The following is a 22,222-nucleotide window of genomic DNA, read 5'->3' as shown; positions in this document are numbered from 1 at the left end:
ATTCATGTCGGAAGATTTTGTGTAGTTTGTACACATAAATAAAATTAAATGTCTGTGCCCTTCTGTGGGTTTTGTTCCAGGTTCTCAGCCTCCTCCCACAGATTACAGACACGCAGCTTAGGTTAGTTGAAGAACTTTAATTGTTTGTTTGCCCGCTCCCTCGCTTACCTCTGATCTTGTTGGTGACGTACTCCTTGGAGGTTATGATCTGGTCCACGTCTGTCCGTATGGAGGCCTCCAGAGAACAGCAGGCTGCCTCACACTTTTGCAGAACAGCCTCATACTGGGCCTGGCACTGCCCCTGCACCAGGCTATACACCGCATCACTGATCTACGCACAGAAAACACACGTTGGAGGGCAAAACCTCCTGTTCCTTTTAGCTGCTTAGTTTAAGTGAACCAAACTCGCACCTCAGCAGCACTTGGTGATGAGCTGAGTTGGAGAAACTCATCTTATGTCTCTGCAGGCAGCAAAGCGAGAAACAGGGATTTCTCTTTCTTATGAAAAGGCTTAAAGAGTGGCTAGCACCATCACTGGAGAGTCAAACTCAACAGTAGGAATCAGCCAATCGGTGACGACCTCCTCCGTTAGGAGCAATGATGCAATTATTTGATTTAAAGGAATCTATTCATTTATACAACCGTATACTGCTTTTCTATTACAAATATGTAAAACTGAACTTTTTGATACAAGTATGCATGCATTTATGTCTTTATTATTACTCGTATTAATTACTGTCATGTGTCCTTAAAGCTAGGGTTGGTTATCGTGTGGAATTACCAGAGTATGCTAGATTTTAGAAATGATGCAACCTCAGAACCCAGCCCACTGCTGACAAGTCTTTTCTCAGTAAACGAGCTCCAAAGTCACAACATGTAGCGAGAAAGTTGCCCAGACAGCAGCACCAGCGGCCCATCGGATCATTAGACTTACTGACTGTCAGGATGGAATCAGAATGTCAACAAATGTTTTGGAAGAAGATGACCAACTCCAGCTTTAATGCTGCTTTTAACACTTCCTCCCTGTGAAGACTAAGACTCTATAGGGAACTTTATTGAACAGGGTTTCTTATTTAATATCTTTTGGAAATATCATTAGTTAGATATCCAAGCTATAAAGCAGCAGCTGCTGAGGGTTTAAATGAAATACACAGTTATTAGATTTGGTTCTGTGGAATGTGTGTGGAGCGCTTTCGTACCAGCATCCAGTTCCTCTGCCTCTCGTGCAGTTTGCCTTTGAGGCGAGGGGAGATGAGCTCCCTCAGCTCAGGGAGGAGGCCCTCCATCACCAGGTTAGACAGGATCTACAAGACACACAAACACACAACTCATGGGACACGACCATGTCACTCAGCACACGCACACCTCGATAAAGTACTAAAATGAAAAACTCACGGTCACGTATCAGATCACTAATCAGATCAGCACAAAAGAAAAAAGGAGCAAACGTAACTTTTACAGATCCCCGATTATGTTTTTTTGCCGCCGATACCGATCGCAGATCATTGATGATCCATATTGGCAGACACAGATCCCTTTGTTTGATTGTACAGCTGCTCTGTACGTTTTGCCACCGTCATAATCATCATCTCCCTCTGAAGTCCGTGTAAACCATCAACAATTCTAAATGTTATCCTTTTACTTTGTTCGTCATTTATAGTAGTTTTTATAAAGTCACACAATTCAAATGATTAGTAAACAAAAGATTGTATTTTCATTGATTAAAACAAATTGTCATTAGTAGTTTTAATGTTAAATATTATAAGCTGCTTACAGGTATTATAAACAAGTTATATTTTCATCTTCATCACTACATTAGAATTTACCATCACAGTACTTATTTTCACCCAACAGAGCCTGAACGCATCATAACCTAAGTCAGTGGTTCCCAAACTGGGAGGCGCGCAGAGGGGAGAGAGGGGGGGGGGGGGGGGGGGAGAGGAAGCGATGTACCGAGATGGACAGATCTGTGACTGGTATAAAGAGCAAATAAAGGCAAGACAATATAAGGAGGCGTATCTGTCTCTGGGCTTTACGAGCACTACGTGCTCAGACCCAGTGGGTTGTGTGTCTTACCATACTGGCGGCAGACAGCATGAAGCCACTACATTGAAAAGACACTTGGAAACCCACCACCCCGGTCATGTGAACAAGCACCGCCAGTTTTTCAAAAAGAAATTGGAAAAACGGTCATGCCAGCAGAGTGAGTTTGTAAAAGCTGCATGTGTCCCTGTGAAAGCACAGCCTGCTGTTCAATGTGGGGGAATATACGTTGTTTGCACTTAAAAGAAATGAAGTTCATTTTATTTACAAATGAATGTCAGAAAGCAATTTACATGTAGTAATATGAATGTGATCTATGCAGAGAGAGCACTGAGTAACATCTGGTCTCTGATCATTATTCTACATGTCGGAGTTTTTATTTTCTTTCACACTAATTCAGTTTGAGAAACCTGTTAAACGGGGAAATGTAAGTTGTTGCTCTGTTCCCAACTTCAATTTTAACATTTGAAGTTAATTTTACTTGAAAATATATTCAAGAATGTAATGCAGTGAATATGTCTCAAAGCAATCTGAAGTCCAATCTTTTTGGAAATAGATTTTATTATTGCTTCTCCAGCAATACTGAAGGCCAAGCAGTCGGCCTGTTCAGGAGAGGCACGTTTTGAACGAGCACCGTCGAACTCTGACAATAGAAGACCCACGTTTACATGAAGCATGTTAGGAGTCAGATTTCTGCTCTGCTCACTACAATAGTGGAATCAGACCAGTTGTACGCCATTCAAACTTAAAGAGTAGAATAGACTCCCGCAGACGGAGGCCAGTGATCGACGTTAGCGGCATGCTTACCTGAGCTGGTTGGCCACACATCATCTCCCAGGTGCCAAAGTGCCCTTGAGCTTGGCGGTAGATTCGTACTGCGTCAGTGAAGGCTGGTGTTTGAACTTTATTCTCCTCGGACAAACCTGGGACGGGAATATTAGTAGCTGTTAGTTACTTAAATACTATCAATATCCCAGTTTGCAGGAAACATCATTAAAACAATATGAAAGGCGGTGACTTCCATTGTTCATTCAGTTATTACCAGAAGCAGATGCTATGTTGACATGCTAGGAAGCACATGTGTAAATAATTAAATAAATGATGGCTGAGTTCCATTCAGCTGCTTCAGTTTAACGGTCCTGCTATTGTTCACAATGTCAGGACTTATTGGGGCTTTTCCTGCTGGAGGAAACATTTCAGCTGGTTAAAACATATTACATTCTAATCTTTAACTTTAATATAATTGTTACACATAGATACACACAGAGGGATACAAACATACCCACACACACTAAGGACAAGACGCACCTACAAGCGCGTGTGATTACTTACTAAACGTCCCACATGCGTGTATATATACACATCTCTGCCTCTGTGTGTGATTTCTACAATTCAGCCCTCCAGACATATGTGCACACGCAATAGATAGATAGATGTATGTGTGTATATATACATACATACATACATACGTGTAACAATACACGAATTGAACCGTTCGGTACGAGGCTCCTGGTTCGGTACGCATTAAGAATCAAACAATACGTTGGAATAATACTAGTGCATTTGGAAAATGCAGACGCTTAAATTGTGTGAAATATAATTACGTAGCAGGCAACATGCTGTCTGACACGCCCACCACAGAAGAACATCTGAGGCTCGTGTGTTGTGGGAGGCGTGCTATGCTAAACTAGCTTAGCAGGAAAACCAACAGCAGCACACACGCTACACTCTCCCCGCAGCGTTTAGCTGCTCACTACTGATTCAAACAGGCTACAGCAGTCACCTCACAATCCACCTCCTCCAGACCATCACTCCTGCTTTGTTAAAGAAAACAAAAGCCCAAACAGAGAACCACATGTCCGACCCTAACCCCTACAGGTTAGCATTTGTTTTGTGTAAAAATGAAGCTCAACACCTACAGATACAGTAACTGCAGAGAAGGCTTTGCTGGACATTTTAACAGAAGATTCAATTTTGGACGCTCCCCAATTTTGGAAAATTAGGGAAAGCTTCAAAATGTGATATTTATCAATTAAATCTTAATCTCAGGGTTGCTACGGAGTTCAGGGACTTATTCATATACACTGTTGGAAAAAAAATCTAAATGACTAATGATTATGCATTAATAATTAGTGAAAGTTACACATTTAACAGAAGCTCATGTCCTCTGGAAGTGTTTAAAGCCGTGTCCTCAAATGGTTTCGTGTGAACTTTCACTGACACTAAGAGTCACAGCTGTTTAGTCTGTCAGACATCGTCTCCTAAAAACACTTCAGCCGTTTGTCCTGAATAAGAATGATAAACTTGTAGAAGACGTCAATACTTACGCAGAGCTGATTTGCAGCCATGACTTCCTGATTAGATAGAGTGACCTTTGTACCAGAACGAGTTGTTAAAGTGATGTTCCAGATACTCTAGTAGACGTCTGTGTGAAACGCAGTTCATGTGTTATCCTTTGTGACGTATGTGACCCTGTGCCAGCCCACTGCATGTGTTCATTCAGTATAAATATCAGAGACAGATCTCAGAGCAGCCTTGAGCTACATTCTGTATGTGATTCAACTCTGTTCCTTCTTGCAAGAACAAATGTCCTGAGATTAATGTTTACAGCAGCTCCAGTGAGTTTCTCTAACAGACACAAATCAAATGATAAAGTTCTTTATAGATGAATATTTATTAGACTAACTACACAACTAAACGGAAAATAAATCTATAAACTATAACAAAGACAACAAAGTGAATGACTGAAGAATATGACGAAGAGAACAATGAATAACAATAAAACACAACTAAGGGAAAGGATTACATGTGAGCAGGTAGAATCAGTGACTCACATCATCTATTCAATGTGTTGTTTGACGTTTATACCTTAAATTGAACTCAAAACATTTTTGCACCGTTCAGCAGCTGAGAGTTTGAGAAGCAGCTGAAGATTGTGATGCACCTTTATACTTTCATTTGTTTTGTATAGTTTTAATTTAAATGTTATTTTAGATCTTTTATTATGTGACTTAAATGGATTTGCCTCATGAACATCAAACTCATCTACATGTGGACATGATATTGTGTCACCTGACGCTCTGATGGGCAGATGAGCGGTTAAGCTGCATGAAGGGGCGGCTGCTCCTCTGTGCACATCTGCATCTGGTTGGATGATCGATGGAAGAATTTGATTCATCTCACTCTGTTGGTTTAGACTTTCTGATATCTTCTGAAGCTGCTCGTCTTCTTCGTTGAGGTTTGGCTTGAACTGTTCTTCCTCGTCTTCATCTCTCAGCAGGATGCTGAATGATCTCATCACCCCCCCCCCCCCCATAGCAGCAGGGGTCATTATGGCACCTTTGACAGTTAAAAATGTCTTTCATCTCAGAGTTTTTCTTTGGGATTCTCTTTTCCCTCAATAGTTTCTGGAATAAAATCTTCATCATGTTGGTGCATCGCAGGTCAGAGCTGCATGGCACATTAGACGGCAGTCAAGAACACAGAAGAGGCAGAACCTGCAGAGCTGCAAGGGACAGATCTGGTGTGCAGGACTTAAAGTTATCGATCATAATTGCAGTATTTTAGAAACAAGTGAAGGAAGGAACTCATCCAGGTTGTTGCTTGGCTGGACGTCCTCGTAGCCTGCGGAGTCGTTCTGTTCGCAGTGGGCCTTCGAGCCTGCAGGAGGACAGACCTGCGCTTCCCCCGCCCCCTCTCAGGCCTGATGGCAAGGGGGGCCGGGGGGCGGACACCACCCATCAGCATCAATGTCCAGAGTCCAAGAGAGCTCCGACTTCTTGTTGCTTTTTCTTCTTGAGAAAGGGGGTGCATTGTTTTGCTGGGAACAGTATAACCACTCCCATCTCAACAACTACCGTGATTATTTAATCCAACCTTACTTTACAGAATGAATACTAGTTACTTACAGAGTAACTAGTATTCATTCTCCCAGATTAGACGCTTTCTCAGCTGAAAAACGTGACCAAATAGTTTGAGAGTTTAATCACTGAATGAAAGCTGATCAATTAAAGACAGAATAAATTAAACAATTACACAACATAGACATCTTATCATGATACAGATAGACCTATGTAGATGCATTATAAATGAATGGATAACATTAATCTCAACATTTCAGCACAAATCAGTGTCCTGGGTGAGAGACGAAATGGGAGCGAGGGAGCGTTGTGATGCTCTCTCACATAGACGGACATCATTGCAAGTCGTTGTTCCACTCCAGCCAGGAGCCTTCTGTTGAAATGCCTCCTTAAAGGCAGCTTGGCACGGTCCTAAAGTGCTCCGAGCGGCCAACGGTCTCTTCTCCTCACGGTCACCTTGTTACAGCTCGCCTCTACCTTTCTTCTGAAGGTCAGAAAGCAGCAGGTGCAGCTGATTTGTCATCAAGTCGTTGAAAGCACTAAGTGACCAATGAGATTGATTCCAAAAGTCCCCGCCTGGCAATCGGGGCTCCTAAGAGACCATCCCGGACCTTTCCTGGGAGAGTCCCAGCCGCACATGACAGGAGCCTACTGTGACAAGAGACGTCACATGGCCCACGGCCATTACAACACTCTGAATCAGATCAGTAATTTAGTCAATGCTGCAGTCCAACATACCAGTCAGACGGTGAGACGGTGGGCATTTGGCTGGCTGTTAGCGCTAGCTGCGCACCCAGCTGAAATATTCCAGCGTCTCTCTGTCAGACAGCAGCGGTGGAAGAGGCTTCCTGCTCTCGGACCAGCCAGCTGACTCTGGAAGCAGGTGGACTGCAAAGCCGTCGTCAAGGGGGGGGGGGGCATGTCATCACCAGCAGGAAGTCAGTAGTGGACTTCTACAGGAAGTCAGAGGCCGGAGGCTCCGGCAGAGGTGTCGCAACATTGTTCTCCAGCTCCTTCTCATTGCAGCGAAGCACCGCTCAGGCAACAACTCCATCACAGGAGGAAGCAGATCAGTGGCAAACAGGGAGGTAAAGAGCGTGTGCTTATAAACTGTGGAGTCCGCACGTGTTCGGGTTGGCACGTCCTGATTTGCTGGCTAAGTTTATGCAAATTTGTAGTGGCCAAATGCATGTTCGTATTGGATGAGAGTAAGACTCAGAGTCCAGTAGAGGGGGGAGCCTGTGAGATCTACAACTTAAAGGTTTTTCACTTCTTTCATTTCTATCCTGTCAAAAGAACCCAGAGCTCTCATCAACATCAAGCAACCGCTTTTGAGCTAAATACAGAACCCTGAAGGCACCGATCCAGGATGAGGGCATTCTGGCTTTCACTGCGTCTCCCTTTCTTCTGTGTAGAATGTAGAGAGAGCAAACTGCCAGATATGATTGAGCCACATATTATTCTAGCGGGCACTTGTGGGAAGGATTTGAGCCACTCCCTTTAGCTTGTAGTCCTGGGCAGCAACAGACTAAATCAAAGGACTCAAGTGAATATTTGTCCCATAAACCTGCCCAAGGACATCAAGGACAGGTTCTGTATTACCGTGCATTCTAAATGGGTCTTGGTGCCTAGTATATCATCCAACTGATTCGAAGCATTAGTTTAATTCACAAGATAAGAACATGATCTAAAGTGTTGAGAGAATGATGTTCATCAGTGCAGTTAGAAGCATGTGTTTCTGCATTAACTTGTGTTGATCCTTAGTTGACAGGACTCACCGTCGTTGGCGTGTCTGACACAGTCCTGGAGGACAGCGTGCCACTTCTGCTGCTCCTTCTCCGTCACCACACAGAAGTAGTAGTGATGGGCGTAAGGGTGCCAGAGAATCAGAGGGAACTGGGTGGCACACTTAAGGAAAGGTGAACTTCCCTCCTTAGCTTCCATTCCTGGAAAAATGTACAAACAAACTGAGCAACTAGTTTGAACTTTCTGCACCATGCAGCACATAGCTCCTTTAATGAATGCAGAGTCTTTGCATACATTTAAGACGTTAATGTTGTCTTCAGCGATCAAGCACCAATCACACCCACTGAACATTTATTAATACGTGGCTGGTTGGAGAGTGTATCCACCCTGATAAGAATGAAGTTATTGATAATAAAAAATAAATTCAAACAAAAACAATTTGAAACCAAAAGTAATATTTACTAAAAAAGTTCTTGAAAGAATTATCAGCATGAAATGCTGCAGCTTCAGCATCTTCTCCTCACCAGGTAGGATGTTGCTGAACAGATCCAGGTATTGCTCCATAGACGTCAGCACTTTGTAGCCGGCACAGCTGATGCTTCCTTTAGGATGGAGGCGCCTGTCATGGGACTAGTAGTTACGACAGGGAGCCACATCGACGCGTTAGACAGTGAATCAAACTAGCATCATCCAAAACCAGCCATGTGTTTGTGCCCCTCACCGCTTTGCTGTCGTAGTAGTTGATGTTGTAGGAATCTGGAATGAAGAGGAAGCGGTTCCTCCATTTCTTGTTCTCCAGATACTGAAAGAGTGAGCCAGAGAAGATGGATTTGTTCTCCAGAGGAATCTGTGAGAGACGACACACATCAAGTCAAAACTAATACGCTACAAAGGCAAGAATACAAATCCTGACCGTACGCTGCACAGACGGGAGAATGAAGAGATGTTTTTATTATTAGGGGAGCAGGGGAAGTCAGACTGTGTTTACAATAAATAAAACACCGCATCTCCAATGAACCCATTAGTGGCCGTTTCTTAAATCACCCGACATTGTTGTCCTTAAAACTTACTGTGGCATAATTTAGACTTAAAAAGTGGACTTGTATCAAAGTTTAGAGTTAATGTAAATATTTTCATTTTTGTCATGAACGTTTAATCTACTTTTTTTATTTCCTCCCAGCAGGACTGGGCTTCATCACTGTTGTGTTCAGCTGCGTCTTTAAAACTGGTCCAGAGGTTCTACTACGGAGTTGATGCAGTGGGTGGAATCTGTGTCGAGAGTCTCGGAGGAGGATACGTTACCTTGCGGTGCAGTAGCTGGGGTTGTGGGCCACCTCCTCCTTCTATGTCAAAGCGAACTTTATTGAAAAGAGCCACTGCATACTGCTGCTCATACAGACGTCCAAACCTGCCCATCACCTCCCTGGTCCGAGCTAAAACACACAAACAAACGCATACACCGTCAGGACGGAAGTGCCACTGAAGAGCTGCTCTGTTACGGTCGGAAGCATCTTTCATATTTACACAATGAACGTGAATTGACATTTTGTTTCAGACGGTCAACATTCTTCAACAAACAAATGCAGTGACTCAAGAAGCCACACACACACACACACACACACACAGTGACTCAAGAAGCCACACACACACACACACACACACACACACACACACACACACACAGTGACTCAAGAAGCCACACACACACACACACACACACACACAGTGACTCAAGAAGCCACACACACACAGTGACTCTTTTATCCCTTTTTGACGTTCTAAATAAAGAGATGAAGGCGATTCCAGATATAAATCCACTGATAACATGTGTGCTTAAGATGCATCACTGTGGGGTTGAAATGAATTTTAGCTAAGACGGTTCAAATCATACAAGCTAACCATCAAGACATACAAATGAATGTCAATGTAAAACATGACATGCATGATATACCCAGCTGATGGGAACAAATGTGCAAAAACATTAAGGAAACAACTAAGAAACTATTGAAAAGAATACACATGGAACAATGTGATTCCATATTTTAGGACATGCAAAATTTTAAGTAAGTACAAATAAAATGCAACTTTAAGATGCTGGAGAGACTGCAGTGAGCAGATGACAACCACAGTCATATATTTTGGTCACGTGAAGGGGCTTCTGGGAAAATTCTATCAGAACTATCACATATTTGGGGTATTTCTCTAAATACAAACCCACTACTTCAGAAACAAGAAGAATTATCCTCACTTATTACTATTCATGAAGGTAGAAATAATTACAAACATATTACAAAGAACTGGTTAGAAGATGAGGGAATTAAAGGATTTTGTAAATTATAATATATGGAATGCAAAACAAACTACTACATTCAAACAGATTCAGAAATCAATTCTATAGGAAAACAAGACATGCTCTGTAAGTATCATTTCTAAAAATGCAACAAAAAAAAGTTAGTGTTAATGTTGTCTAAACAGGAGAAGCTGCACATTATGTCTAACAGTCTAAAATTGGAAATGATTGACAAGTACACCAAATTATGAATCTGAGCACACACTTAATGCTAGCTTTTGGCATTTGAAAAATGCGTGCGTCTGTAGCACTCTATACGCTTCTGTGTTTCAAGATGCGTCAGTGTTGCATTTCAAATCAGTACCAAAACCGTATTCACGTTCGATACCAAGACCTACTCCTGAGTATGGTATCAATTGTGAACAGCAAATTCCATCCCAACAGCAATCTGTTGTACTGTGCCTCAAACATTAGTTCCCATTCAATTAACCCAACGTTTTGGTTGGGAGACGCTGGTCAACCTCCTCATACAAAGGTTTGTATTATATCTTACTTAAAGTTTTCGTCATTTCTTGTGCGTATTCCTGGACAAGCCAGCAACACGTTTCAATTTCCACTCATTGCATGCATACAATCTTTTTCTGTCTTCACAGGAAACCACTCCGTTAGGGTCGAGGGCAACAAAGCTACCCCATTAGGTTTAGGCTCCAACACCACTTAGCAGGTCTCCTGGCTGAAAGATCTGTTTGTTGTAATTCAAGGTGATGGCAATGAGATGAACCTACAGTATTACATTGTTAAAATACCCAAGGTCCATTGCTTCCATGTTTAGGAGCATTCAGGATATCATTAAGACACACATTTCAGAAAGCTGAAATTTAAAGTGGTATTTGGGCCAGCAACTCTATTCTCTGGGGTCACATTCCACAGAATGTTTTTTTTTTTTTTTTTCATCAAGTCAGATTTAGAGGTTAAAGCATAGAGAGCTGTATGAGCTGCTGCTACGAGTCTGGCTGACTCTGCTGTGCTGCAGCCAGCTACCAGACTAATTGTCCAGGGGGCCTCTACAGTGCTTAGGCCAGATATTACTACTGCGTTTGTCGTCCATCGATGTGGTAATCGTATTTAAGCAAACGTACCATACATGGCAGCTCATCTTATCACTGACCTCAGTTTCAGCATGTCTTGGTCATAGAGAAATGAGCAGAGACCAGACTGCTGTTTAATAGACCCACAAGAGAACCTCCCCCCTCTCCTTTCTCCACAGTGCCTTAACAACAACATTCCACTTAGATAGACCCATAGGCTGACTCATAAATCTAGACTGTTCACTTCAGAGCTGAAGCAAGAGTGGCGACTGTGTAAGGATCTAGAGCACCAAATGAATGCAAATTCAGCTGGATTCAAACGTGTTTACTGTGGGAATTAGAGGCAGGCATCATTTCACTTTTTCAGAGTGAACATTAGACAACAGGGAAACTTCAATGCGCTGCTCCAGGATGCTTTCTGGCTCACAAAGGTGGACCACCACATCAGTATGTGATCCTAACCGGCCCTGAGGACATGAAGTAGCCCACATACAATATACTGAAAGTAATTAAACAGAGGTCATATGAACATCCGAAAAGTAAGTTGCTCATATTTACATACTCGGGCCTCTTTCTACTAAATCACAGGAAACATAGTTGTGAAACACTGACTAATAGAAATGAACTTTGTGGATGTATCGTCAAAATGTTATGAAGTGTTGTGAGCTTAAAGCCACTCTAATAAATGCTATTATATTGACAACGGATGTAGTAGTACAAACTATGACAAGATTAATTGCCCAGAGTGTCAGGCTAAGTTTAAAAATGCACAATGAATTGGGAAAAAGACAGACAGAAACATCATTGTGTCCATGGGGAAATTTGACTCGGAACCTACATAGCTATACCCGTTAACACATATGTGCACACAACACAAGCAAACTACAATATGCGTACTACAAATATAAAACATGCACACCTCCTTGGTTTACGCTACGGAATAAAAATCCAACAGGAAGTTCAAAGGAGTTCTTAAACCGATTAAATTTCCACCGCTGAGCTTCATATCGTCTTCCTGATGGTAGCAGCTCATACTGAGTACAGAGCATATGGGATGGATGACAGAGGATGCTTTACCTGTTTAAGTACACACTGGCCAAAGAGAGACTGACGATGATCTTTTTGTTTGTGTGCACCAATCAACAAACTCCCTTCTCAATGATAGAGGTTTGTATCATCGTGCTTATAAAATAAACGGCTTTAGATCCGAGAGTTCCTGGACGTCCACTCATAGCATACAGTGTAAAAAGGACTGGTGAGCTCACACAGCCTTGTGGAGCTCCAGTACTGATAGCTTTTAGCGGAGACAGTCTATTGTTGGCCCCAACCTTCTGAGTTCTGAAAGAAATGAGTGATACCACTTGGTAGCTGTAGAGTTGACATCCATCCACAGGGAAGATAGGCCCAATCTCAATCTCCACACTCACAGAATTTGAGAGTGCGTGAGAGTTTAGTTCTGTCCCACTGTCAAATCGAGTGTTTGAGGACTCTCTCGCAGGCATTTTGAGCCCTTTATGAACATTTTCCGTAAGTTCACAATTCTGAAGACTTTGCCCGAGGGAATTACCCACAATTCATAGCAATATGACATTAAAACACTGAGTTACCAGTGGAAGCATGGAGACGCAAGAAGAAAAAAAAGTAAACAAAGAGGACGGCATATTACATTTACTCAGAAAAATTAGGGATTAAAAATGGAACATAAAAACACGTGAAATCAAAGGAATGGAAGCAGAGTCCAAAAAAACATGCTAGCAGGGCCACTTTTAGCACATCATACTACCTCAACAAATTGTTGAAAATAGCATGATTATATTTTTTAATATATTGAATTAGAGCAGCCTTCAATATTTGTCTCCAGCATATCTTAACCATGTCATATGCTGCTTCAGATTCAACGATATGACAATTTCATGCCATGATACTCCTTGCCGTAATAATTGCACAATAATCATTAAATATGCTTAAAACTCCTTAAAAGGCAGCAGAACATACGTAAACACTTAACGTTACAATCTGTAAGGAAACAAAGTGAAAAAATAAATGAATAAAACTGGTAAAATAAGGTAATGACAAATCATAAGGTCTCCCTGAATAAAAGGACAAATAAATAAACATTGTGCGAGTCTCTTACATCGTTTCTATTTTTTCAGGAAAATATTCACATTTATCCCGATGATAGAAATTCACCACCATCAACTTATTGTGAGCGCTTTTTGAGATAAGTGATAAAATGATCCCTATTGGTACAGCTATATTGCAATAATATTAAGAAGCCAACTGCTATGTTGACTTTTTTTTTTTGGAAGCGCTCCATATTTACCTTAAATTACAAGGCGCTGAGCCTCTATTCTGAGCTGAATGTTAGCTCTTGGGTAAAAGGCTGCACTTGTCACTGCCACCTTTTTACCCAGCTGTCCAATGATAATGGAAGAGGGGGCGATGAATACCACAAAGACTAACAGTGCCTCTTTCGGCTAGCACAGTCACTCGGCGTATTGAGGAAATAGCAGAGGACATTGAGACACAATTGTTGGCGAGGATTAAGAAGTCACCGTGGTACGCAGTCCAGGTTGATGAGTCTACTGATATTGAAAACAAGGCAATACTACTTGTTTATGTGCGATATCTTTATCAGGAGGATGTGCATGAGGATATGGTATGTGCACTATTGTTGCCAACCAACACCACAGCTGCAGAACAGTCTCTGAACGATTACATATCAGGAAAACTGAATTGGTCCTTTTGTGTCGGTGTATGCACGGACGGAGCTGCTGCCATGACTGGACGGCTTTCTGGTTTAACTGCTCGGATTAAGGAGGTTGCCCCTGAATGAGAGTCTATGCACTGTGTCACTCACAGGGAACTGCTGGCAAGCCGAAAAATGTCACCTGAACTGAACAGCGTATTGAATGATGTGGTTAAAGTTATTATCCATGTCAAAGCACATGCCCTCAACCCCCGTCTGAGCTGCTTTGTGAGGAGATGGAACAAAGCACAAACGCCTTCTCTAATACACAGAAATAAGATGGCTATCCAGAGGGAGATTGACCCAACAAAGTGGGAACTGCATCGATTGAAGCCACATGCAGTTTGAAAATCCAGCCGTGAACTGTGTCCAGTTCTGGAAGCTGTCCTCGGTAAAATGTAGTGAACACAACTGTAAGTTGGTGTTTTACTGATATGGAACCGTGTTGAAAATGAAGTTTAGCCGCTTGTCCATACAAAGAACATTTCTTCTAGCAGAGCAGAACACAGCGTCTTGTCGACATGACGGCCGCAAACCAAACTCTTCAGACTGAGCTCCAGCTCCCGTCTCTCGAGCTTCGTTTGAGGGCGTGCCAGACTAGCCGGTATTATACAAAAGTATTCCATTGTGACTCACAATGTTACGGAAGTAAAGAGAAAATTCAATGGAGCCGTTTCAGGCAGCTCAGGAGCAGTGTTTGTGAGCGGGAGAGTAACCCCCCGTGGGCGGGAACTTATAACTCTGCGGACCTTTTATACGTAAAAACATATATGAAACACACTAAAGGAAAAAGCATAATAGGGGCTCTTTAAGCTAGCAACATTACTTTGAGGTAGAAAGCTAGGTTTCATGAAGCAATCTCTCCTCCAAGTTGTACCTTTACTTTGGGTTTCATTGTGAAGTAACCTCTCCAGAAACATTCTGTGGGTGTTTGTTGAAGTTTACCCTTTGAGATAATTTCCTATTGAAACAAGCCCGTCTGTGCTGAGCAGGGTGCGTTTAGATGGCGAGCGTGCCACACCTCACCAGGCCACAGAGGGCAGGCTGGATGGCCAGCTAACACTTCTTCCAAAGCTTGAACATTTACCAGAGGCAGGGAAAACACATCGCTTTATGCATTTGTATGAAGCTTGGGGTCCCAGGTTAGATTTTTACAAAAAAAACCTCATCACATTGCTCAGAGCAGTAGTTCCCAACCCATTCTAACAGCGAGTTGACAATAGATAGGTGTGGCCCATTCATCAGCTGGTCATAAATCATCGTCTGAAAACAACGTCCTGAGTGATGAAGCGATCTATGAACATGATTACCTCAACTCTGATAAGGAATAATGTCCCTCTGATCACTGGCACGGTGGTTTATCGCCTTCTTAGTGCATCAAGAATGGACACAATGAATAAATGGGTGTGTGCGTTTGTGTGGATGGCATATTGCTAGATCCAGGCCCTTCCCATAAAGCCAGCAAGGCACTGGGCTCGTCCTGGCAGCAGAGACAGTTTGGCGCTGACTGTGCAGCTCAAGGCCTGGAGGAGGTTTCTATCCAGCCACACTTTTTCATGCATTCCTCAGATTCCACATCTGATACATGTGTGCGCCTCACTGTGAACACAAAAGACATTAACAAAAACCATGCTCAGCTTAAAAAAAAAAAAAAAAAATGGCTTTCTACCTCCAGTTCTTGAGAGGGGGTTAGCTGCATGTGTTCTAAAACTTTATTCAGAGTTTAAGGATAGAAGGTGAATGCAACACAGAAAGTCCAATGGATATGCGTGGTCTTTGAAGGGCAACAGGCCATCAGTTGTAGTGGGATGAAGTTATTATTTCCTTATGCGATATGAAAATGTTAAAATAAAGATTTTCTTCCAGAAAGTACATAGATCTGGGCAGATGACGATTAATTGGTTGATTAATCCCCTGGGCCCCAAGCCAAAATAGAGCCTTCACTTTGCATCAAGTATCCTGTTGTGTTTCCACTCCCATCAGGCAACCTTGTAATCTTTTGCCAAGAAGCCTTTTATTATACTAATAATTAAATTTCCACACAGTTCACATGAATGTCAGAGACCAGAGGGCCGGGTATCAAACCTTCAAGTATAGAAAAGTATCGAGTATGAAAATTGAACATCAAATTTTGTGCTACATTTTTAAACATTTATTTGTTCTTTGATGGGCTGGTTTCTGATTTTAAAATGTTTTTGCAATATTATACTAAAAAAACGCAACACCTCACGATTGAGATATTTGGCTTCTTTTGCTCAATGAAATGAGACAAAAAAAAAAGAAAACAAAAAAAAGTATATAGCCAAGACAATACATAAACAGAACAGTAATTAAAGCTGCAAGCAGCATTGATCGGGCCCTCGCACCTTTGTTCACGTCGAGGGTACTGGCACATCTGTGACCATCAGACACTGCGTGCACGAGTTACATGGCATTTCCTGCATGGACCAACGGCTTAACCAGGTCTTAAACCTTAAATGTTTTGAGTGTTGCTCCGAATATAAATGTAAGCCCGTAAAGATCGACAAAAAGCTGAATGTGAATGGTCTTTAGTATTTGTAACATAACAGACTGTCAAAGTAAATGCAGGTCTCAAAACAGACTGTTTGTGCAGGCAGCTCTGACAATCACTGCCGAGTGAATCAAAGCAGGAAGAATCGAGGAGAAACGGCAGAATGTATAGTTCCATGTGGAAAAAAGCATCCCTCCTCCTCTGTTGCTCTCCCTAAGGTATCTTCCTGTTTTCTCCCCATTAAAAAAGTTTGTTTTTTTCCTGTTCTGATGTGAGGGTCCTGGGACAGAGGCTGTTGTATATGTACAGATTGTTAAGCCCTCTGAGGGAAATTTGTGATTTTGAGCTGTACAAAATAAATTGAACTATAAAAACAGGCAAAAACAATTCACTGTACCATTAATGAAAACTCCACTTACAAGCGTGATTTGAAAACTATGGTCATTACATTTTTGATCTCCAAACATCTTACTTTGCACAATTAGATCTGAGAAGTCTATTTTTCTGGTGGTGTGCCCACAAACTCTTTTAATAAGTTCAGTGTTTGGGCCGCTGTATTTATAGAATCCTGCTTACGGCCACGGTTGCCAGTAGGTGGCGCTATGACTATGAGTTAATATTGACATGCAGAAGTCCTCAAGACATGACTCATCAAGCATGTCAAGTTTTGGACAGTTTTGACAAAGTACAGTTTAGTTACAACAGCTTGATGCATGATGGTGAATCATATAAAATGGCCGCCACACCACGTCAATGCTGTTTCATGAAACATTGAGCTTTTGATGAGTTCGCTGAGGTCTCTAGATTGAATTGCCCAAATTTGAAGTTGATCTGATGAATTCCCTAGGAGGAGTTCATTAAAGTACAGCGCCTGGAAATGGCAAAAAAAAAAATACACAAAAAAACATGCAGACTTCAGACTGGGTTTAGAGCATGAACCCAAATAACTTTTTTAAGTCTACATGTAATATATGTGCCTACCAAATTGTGTACATCTAGGCGAAACATACTGCGAGGGCTGTTTCATCTCAATTATGGAGGGGCGCGATTGAGCCGACTTGTGACTCTGAAGCGTTAAAATCAGATCAGATAACTACATTTAGGACTTTAAACATGTCTGCCAAATTTGGAGCAGTTTTAGCCCCTCAAAAACACCTTTTTTATGGTGAAAAATGCGTTGCAAGGTCAAAAACTTTGTGGGCTGGCATTACGAAATTTTATGTGGATCTGATTTACCTACTAAGAGAAACGAGCCAAAATATAGAGACCAGCTTCCCGTTACCAGTAGGTGGCGCTATGACTATGATTCATAATTGGCCTGTAGATGTCTTCAGGCCTGGAGTCTCATCAAACATGTGAAATTTAGAAAAGATCTGATGATGTGGAATCGAGTTACAGCGGTTTATTCGTTCACGGTGAAGGATTGAAATTTGCCGCCACCCGTAAACTAATTATTATAATCTTCACAATGAAGCATTATTATGTCTTAAGGCTTTTTTGACTACATTTGAGATGGATTCGATTAAACTGATAGGATGATGTAAAAGTACACAACCTATGACTTCCTGTTGCCACTAGGTGGCGCTATTACTGTGATTCTAAATTGTCACGTAAATGTCTTCAGGGTCAGGATGTTATGACATGACAAATTTGAAGCAGATTAGACAATGTACGGCTGAGTTACAACTTCCCGTTTCATGGCGAATTATGTTTTTTTTGCCTCCACGCCACGGATACATAGTTTGATAACTTTTTGATCTTTTCATAACTTTCACTGCCAAGGTCTCAAGATCATAATGGCCAAATTTGAAGTCAATCAGGTTAAATCGCTGGGAGGAGTTTGTTATTAAAGTACAGCTCCTTGAAATGGTCAAAAAATGTCATAAAACTCCAAATGGGCAACTTCCTGTTGGATTTAGGGCACACCTCCAAGTGGATTTTTGTACGTCCCATCATGTTACATATACCTACAAAATGGCATACAGCTAGCCGAAACCTAATGTGGGGGCACGTCAAAAGGGGGCGCTATGGAGCAAATTTCTCATACCGGAGCTCGACACCCATTGCAGACGGCCATTTTCACCACGACTGACGTGCCAAATTTCAAGAGTTGACCAGTAGCCCAAGCACCTCGTTTTTGCACTCAAATACATACAATAAGAATAATAATAATAATAATAATAAGATTAATAATAAAAGATAAAACAATAGGTCCTCCGCACCGACTTAGTCTGTGCTCGGGCCCCAACAGTGAATACAGGCCAGTTAACAACATGTAGTCAGTGGATAGGAGAGCATGCGTGCGTGCGTGCGTGAGAGAGCTATGTGAAAGGATAGGAAAGTAAGTAAGTAAGTAAGTAATAAATAAGCAAGTAATTTATTATAAAACATCAATAAACAAGTGCTGTATTTCAAATGATTGACGGGCTGAATCACGGTGATCCCAATACGACTGGAAAGGGATTTACAAAACTCAAAGCACCTGGCTCTGAACAGAAAACATGGCGGACCATTTACCAAAAGGAGCAAGTGTTGCCTTACGTGTTAAAATGTAATTAAATGTTGGTGCGCTATGTGGCATTTGTAACACAATACAGAGGCCAGCCAACATTTCTAGCTGACCAACTACTTAAAACGACCGTGTAATGATCTCTATTTAAGCTTTGGTTAGGCTAACAGGAGCTAACTTGGCTCAATTTACTTATATGGTAAGTAGCTAGGCGGCTAGCGATCTAGCTGGCTTTATAGATGTATACAATGGTCTGTGGTTAAAGTTTTGAAGGGGAGTTAATTGGAATCATGCCATACATTTTACTCGTGAACCAAACACCAAGTCGTTCATAGTGTTTGAATCTATGATTGTGCTGCACTGGAGCCAACGCCAGCTTGCTATCCAGCTAGCTAGCGCAATACATCATATGCCTGTGAACGCAGCGGACATGTGCAAAGACTGCTCCAATACTTTGGAAATGTGATGTTACATACAATTATTACTCCGTTCATTCAGAAGTGGACAGTTTGTGGTTTGAGTTTCTTTAGGCTACATTGTTGTCATTTGTATGTTTTTGCATTTATAAAAACTATTCTGCCTCGGAGGTTACTAAGAGGGTCACAAAGACAACCTAACCTCCCACCTTCTACCTGTAGAGTTCACTCTCCCTCACGGTCCCCACTGTTACAAACCATCACTAGCCAACCAGACCCTAACAGCAAGGCAACATACAAAGCATGGAATAATATAAGCATGTAAATGATATCTTTTAGCATGTTTACGATGCACATTCCATTCTAACTCCACGGCAGCCGAAGCTGCCCGTGATTCAGCAGCAAGAGACACGGCTGAGAACACAGCTGCTGGAGAAGAAGTTTGCTTCGGATTGATGATGTACAGGCTCATTTCTGTTGAACTTGATACAATAGCTTTGTTACAGGCCACATTGTGAAATGTTTTTGTTAGTAGACAACTACGTACTTCTTTGTTGGTGGTGTTGCTTTATTAAACAATGAAAACCTCGCTTGGACCCCTCATTGTTGTCTCTGCTGTGCAAGCCTCAAACAAAAACACACGTTGGATGTTTTGGTACAAATAATGTAGTTACAATATTTAATTGAAACTAGACTTTGGAAACGGGTTGCCTGTATTTGTTACTTGTATTTTAAGCAGTTTTCAGGAACAAATGTGGCCCAACCATTGTGCATTGATAACCATTTATCCAATTACACTAAAACTAGCTAAACCAGAACTAAAACACTTTCACATTTGACAGATTATAAATGAATTTAAGATGTAATGAACATCTTGAGTAATACTATTTGGGAGAAGTGAGGCCGAGGCTATTTGTCAATCTACATCAAATCCACCTCTGAGGTCCAAAGGATCCTGAATCTTGGCTTCAAACTGATCCAGATCTCTGCCCTATGTTTTTGAATGCCCTCATGGAGCACTTGATTGGAGTGAAGGTAGGGTTGGATCACCAAATCTGAATCCAGACCTTTAGGATCAGGATTCTTTGGATCTGCTTTAAAATACCCAATGTTCAGATCAGACCAGAGTTTAATCCAACCCGACCAATATAATCCTTTAGGGTGATTTTGAAATACCGGCCCCAGGGGATCACCAAAGTCTGTACAAAAGTCCATGGCAATCCATCCGGTATTTATCATTCAGTCTGCACATCATTCAGTCTCCGACATATCAGAGGCTAGACCACGGCCTTTCATACCCAGTGAGCTGAGGAGGAGCATTTCATGTTCTCTTCGACACAAATTGAACTTTACCTTACATGCTCTCGTCAACTCTGCTCAAAATCTGACTTTACTTACAAATGAAGACGTTGCAACAGGCCAAAAAAACAACAACAAGGAAACATGCTCATAAGAGCTGAAACAGATAAGGGCGCAGCCTCCATCTTCTCTGGGTTCTTAGTTTGAGGAGTGAAAGAGTGAAGATGGTGAGAGACTGCCAGTCACTGTGTCTGCTTTGCAAATACTTACATTTATATAAAGCGACAGTTCAACAACTCAAGATACACGATCAGAGGGTTGGGCAATGTCAGCAATGTTCCTGTATTTAAAGCGAGATCAAAGTCCAAATGGCCGTGACAATGAAGTGAGCCTGGGTCACAAAGGTGTGATGAGGTCACAGGCAGGGTGGGGCTGGTGGATGCAGCTCCACCTGACAACCATTGCCTTCTTTATATCGCCTCTCTCTCACAGACAAGTCACACACAAAGAAATCTAAATTAATCAATCTATTCAATTTTCAATAGAAAATGTATCCACATCTATTTTGGTAATGAATTACTGGTTTTAAGTCACTTTCTAAGAAGAAGTGGTTCCATGTCTTCAATGTTCCGCTTTTCTTAGGCAATAAAAAGGGAATTCCTGAGCTGTGGCTGACATACACTGTCGGTCAAGTAAGCTGTTGTTTTTCTGAAACTAATTTAAATGCAGTTAACGTTTAATAATATAAAGTTACACTACACGGATTTGTAAAAGTCAGATATGTTTTAGATGTGATGGGCGCACATCTGACCATCAGGAGGCCAAGAAATACACCAGAACAGAAAAGCTCCAGTAAAGAGCTAAAGAGAAGCTCGAGGACACACACCAGTTCAAAAGGAGCAGCAAACTTTCCAAAAGATGTCATAGAATAAACAAGGAGATATCTCTAATCCAAGTGAAGAGGTCCACGTCTCTTCACATGTATCCGAGAGTGTGACCGTTTAGAGACACACATCCTCGGTACCTCGCGTGCATAGCGCCCGCAGATCAAGCAGCAGAGGGACGCTAACATCTGGGAGAACGGCTCTCTGTCTCACACCAGGTCGGACCTTCAGATGGCCTTTGAACTGCGCACGTACCAATCAGAGCTCCACAAGACGCTGCTTACCTGAGATCATCTCCTGCTTGGCTTCATCCAGGTGACTGGAAATCACGTCCCCCATGGCGGACGAATCTCAAAATCCAAGATGAATTCCGCTGGTCTTCAACAAGTGCGTAAGACAAACGCAGGGTAAACCGCCCAGAGTCCCGTAGAGTCCTGAAGAAGAGACGCGCAAACAGTCCACAAGGAACGTAGAAGGAAGTTAAGAACGTTAGCCGAGCAGGAAAGTGACGGAGAGACACGCCCTCTTTTAAAGGAGGCTCGAGGAGGAAGACTCCCACCTTCCAGCGGCGGTGCGTTCACGTCACGTGGGGAAAATGAGGTCATGAGTCTAAATTACTTAAAAGTCACCTAGTAACAATTGAAACAACTGGATTCAGAATATGAAACACCTTGCTATGTATGAATTATGCAGTTGGCCCCACTTTGAGGTGATGCATGTCTCTAATGTAAAAAAAGTTATGACGAACAGTTAATTTCACAAGGACAATGCCATCGTAATGATTGGTTAAAGTACCCTCTTAATTTATTTCACTGTAGTAATGTCG

General features: G+C 41.9%; 1 protein-coding gene across 1 annotated transcript in view; it reads right to left on the bottom strand.

Annotated features, from left to right (window-relative positions):
- The window catches only part of niban2b (niban apoptosis regulator 2b), a 31,890-nt gene extending 10,063 nt beyond the window's left edge, over positions 1–21,827 (bottom strand). The window contains exons 1-8 of the mRNA XM_076078154.1: positions 21,681–21,827; positions 8,952–9,082; positions 8,371–8,496; positions 8,174–8,279; positions 7,682–7,849; positions 2,851–2,966; positions 1,200–1,304; positions 169–331 (exon numbers count right to left, since the gene is read on the bottom strand). Of these exons, the coding sequence (XP_075934269.1) occupies positions 169–331; positions 1,200–1,304; positions 2,851–2,966; positions 7,682–7,849; positions 8,174–8,279; positions 8,371–8,496; positions 8,952–9,082; positions 21,681–21,735 (970 nt within the window). The 5' untranslated portion in view covers positions 21,736–21,827. The remainder of the gene's footprint in view (positions 1–168; positions 332–1,199; positions 1,305–2,850; positions 2,967–7,681; positions 7,850–8,173; positions 8,280–8,370; positions 8,497–8,951; positions 9,083–21,680) is intronic.
- Positions 21,828–22,222: the final 395 nt, after the last annotated feature.

The sequence above is a fragment of the Anarhichas minor genome, unplaced genomic scaffold, assembly GCF_050575085.1.
Source record: "Anarhichas minor isolate MPS153535 unplaced genomic scaffold, ASM5057508v1 ptg000063l, whole genome shotgun sequence".
In the NCBI taxonomy this organism is placed as follows: Eukaryota; Metazoa; Chordata; class Actinopteri; order Perciformes; family Anarhichadidae; genus Anarhichas; species Anarhichas minor.
This window is presented reverse-complemented; position numbering and strand designations above follow the sequence as displayed.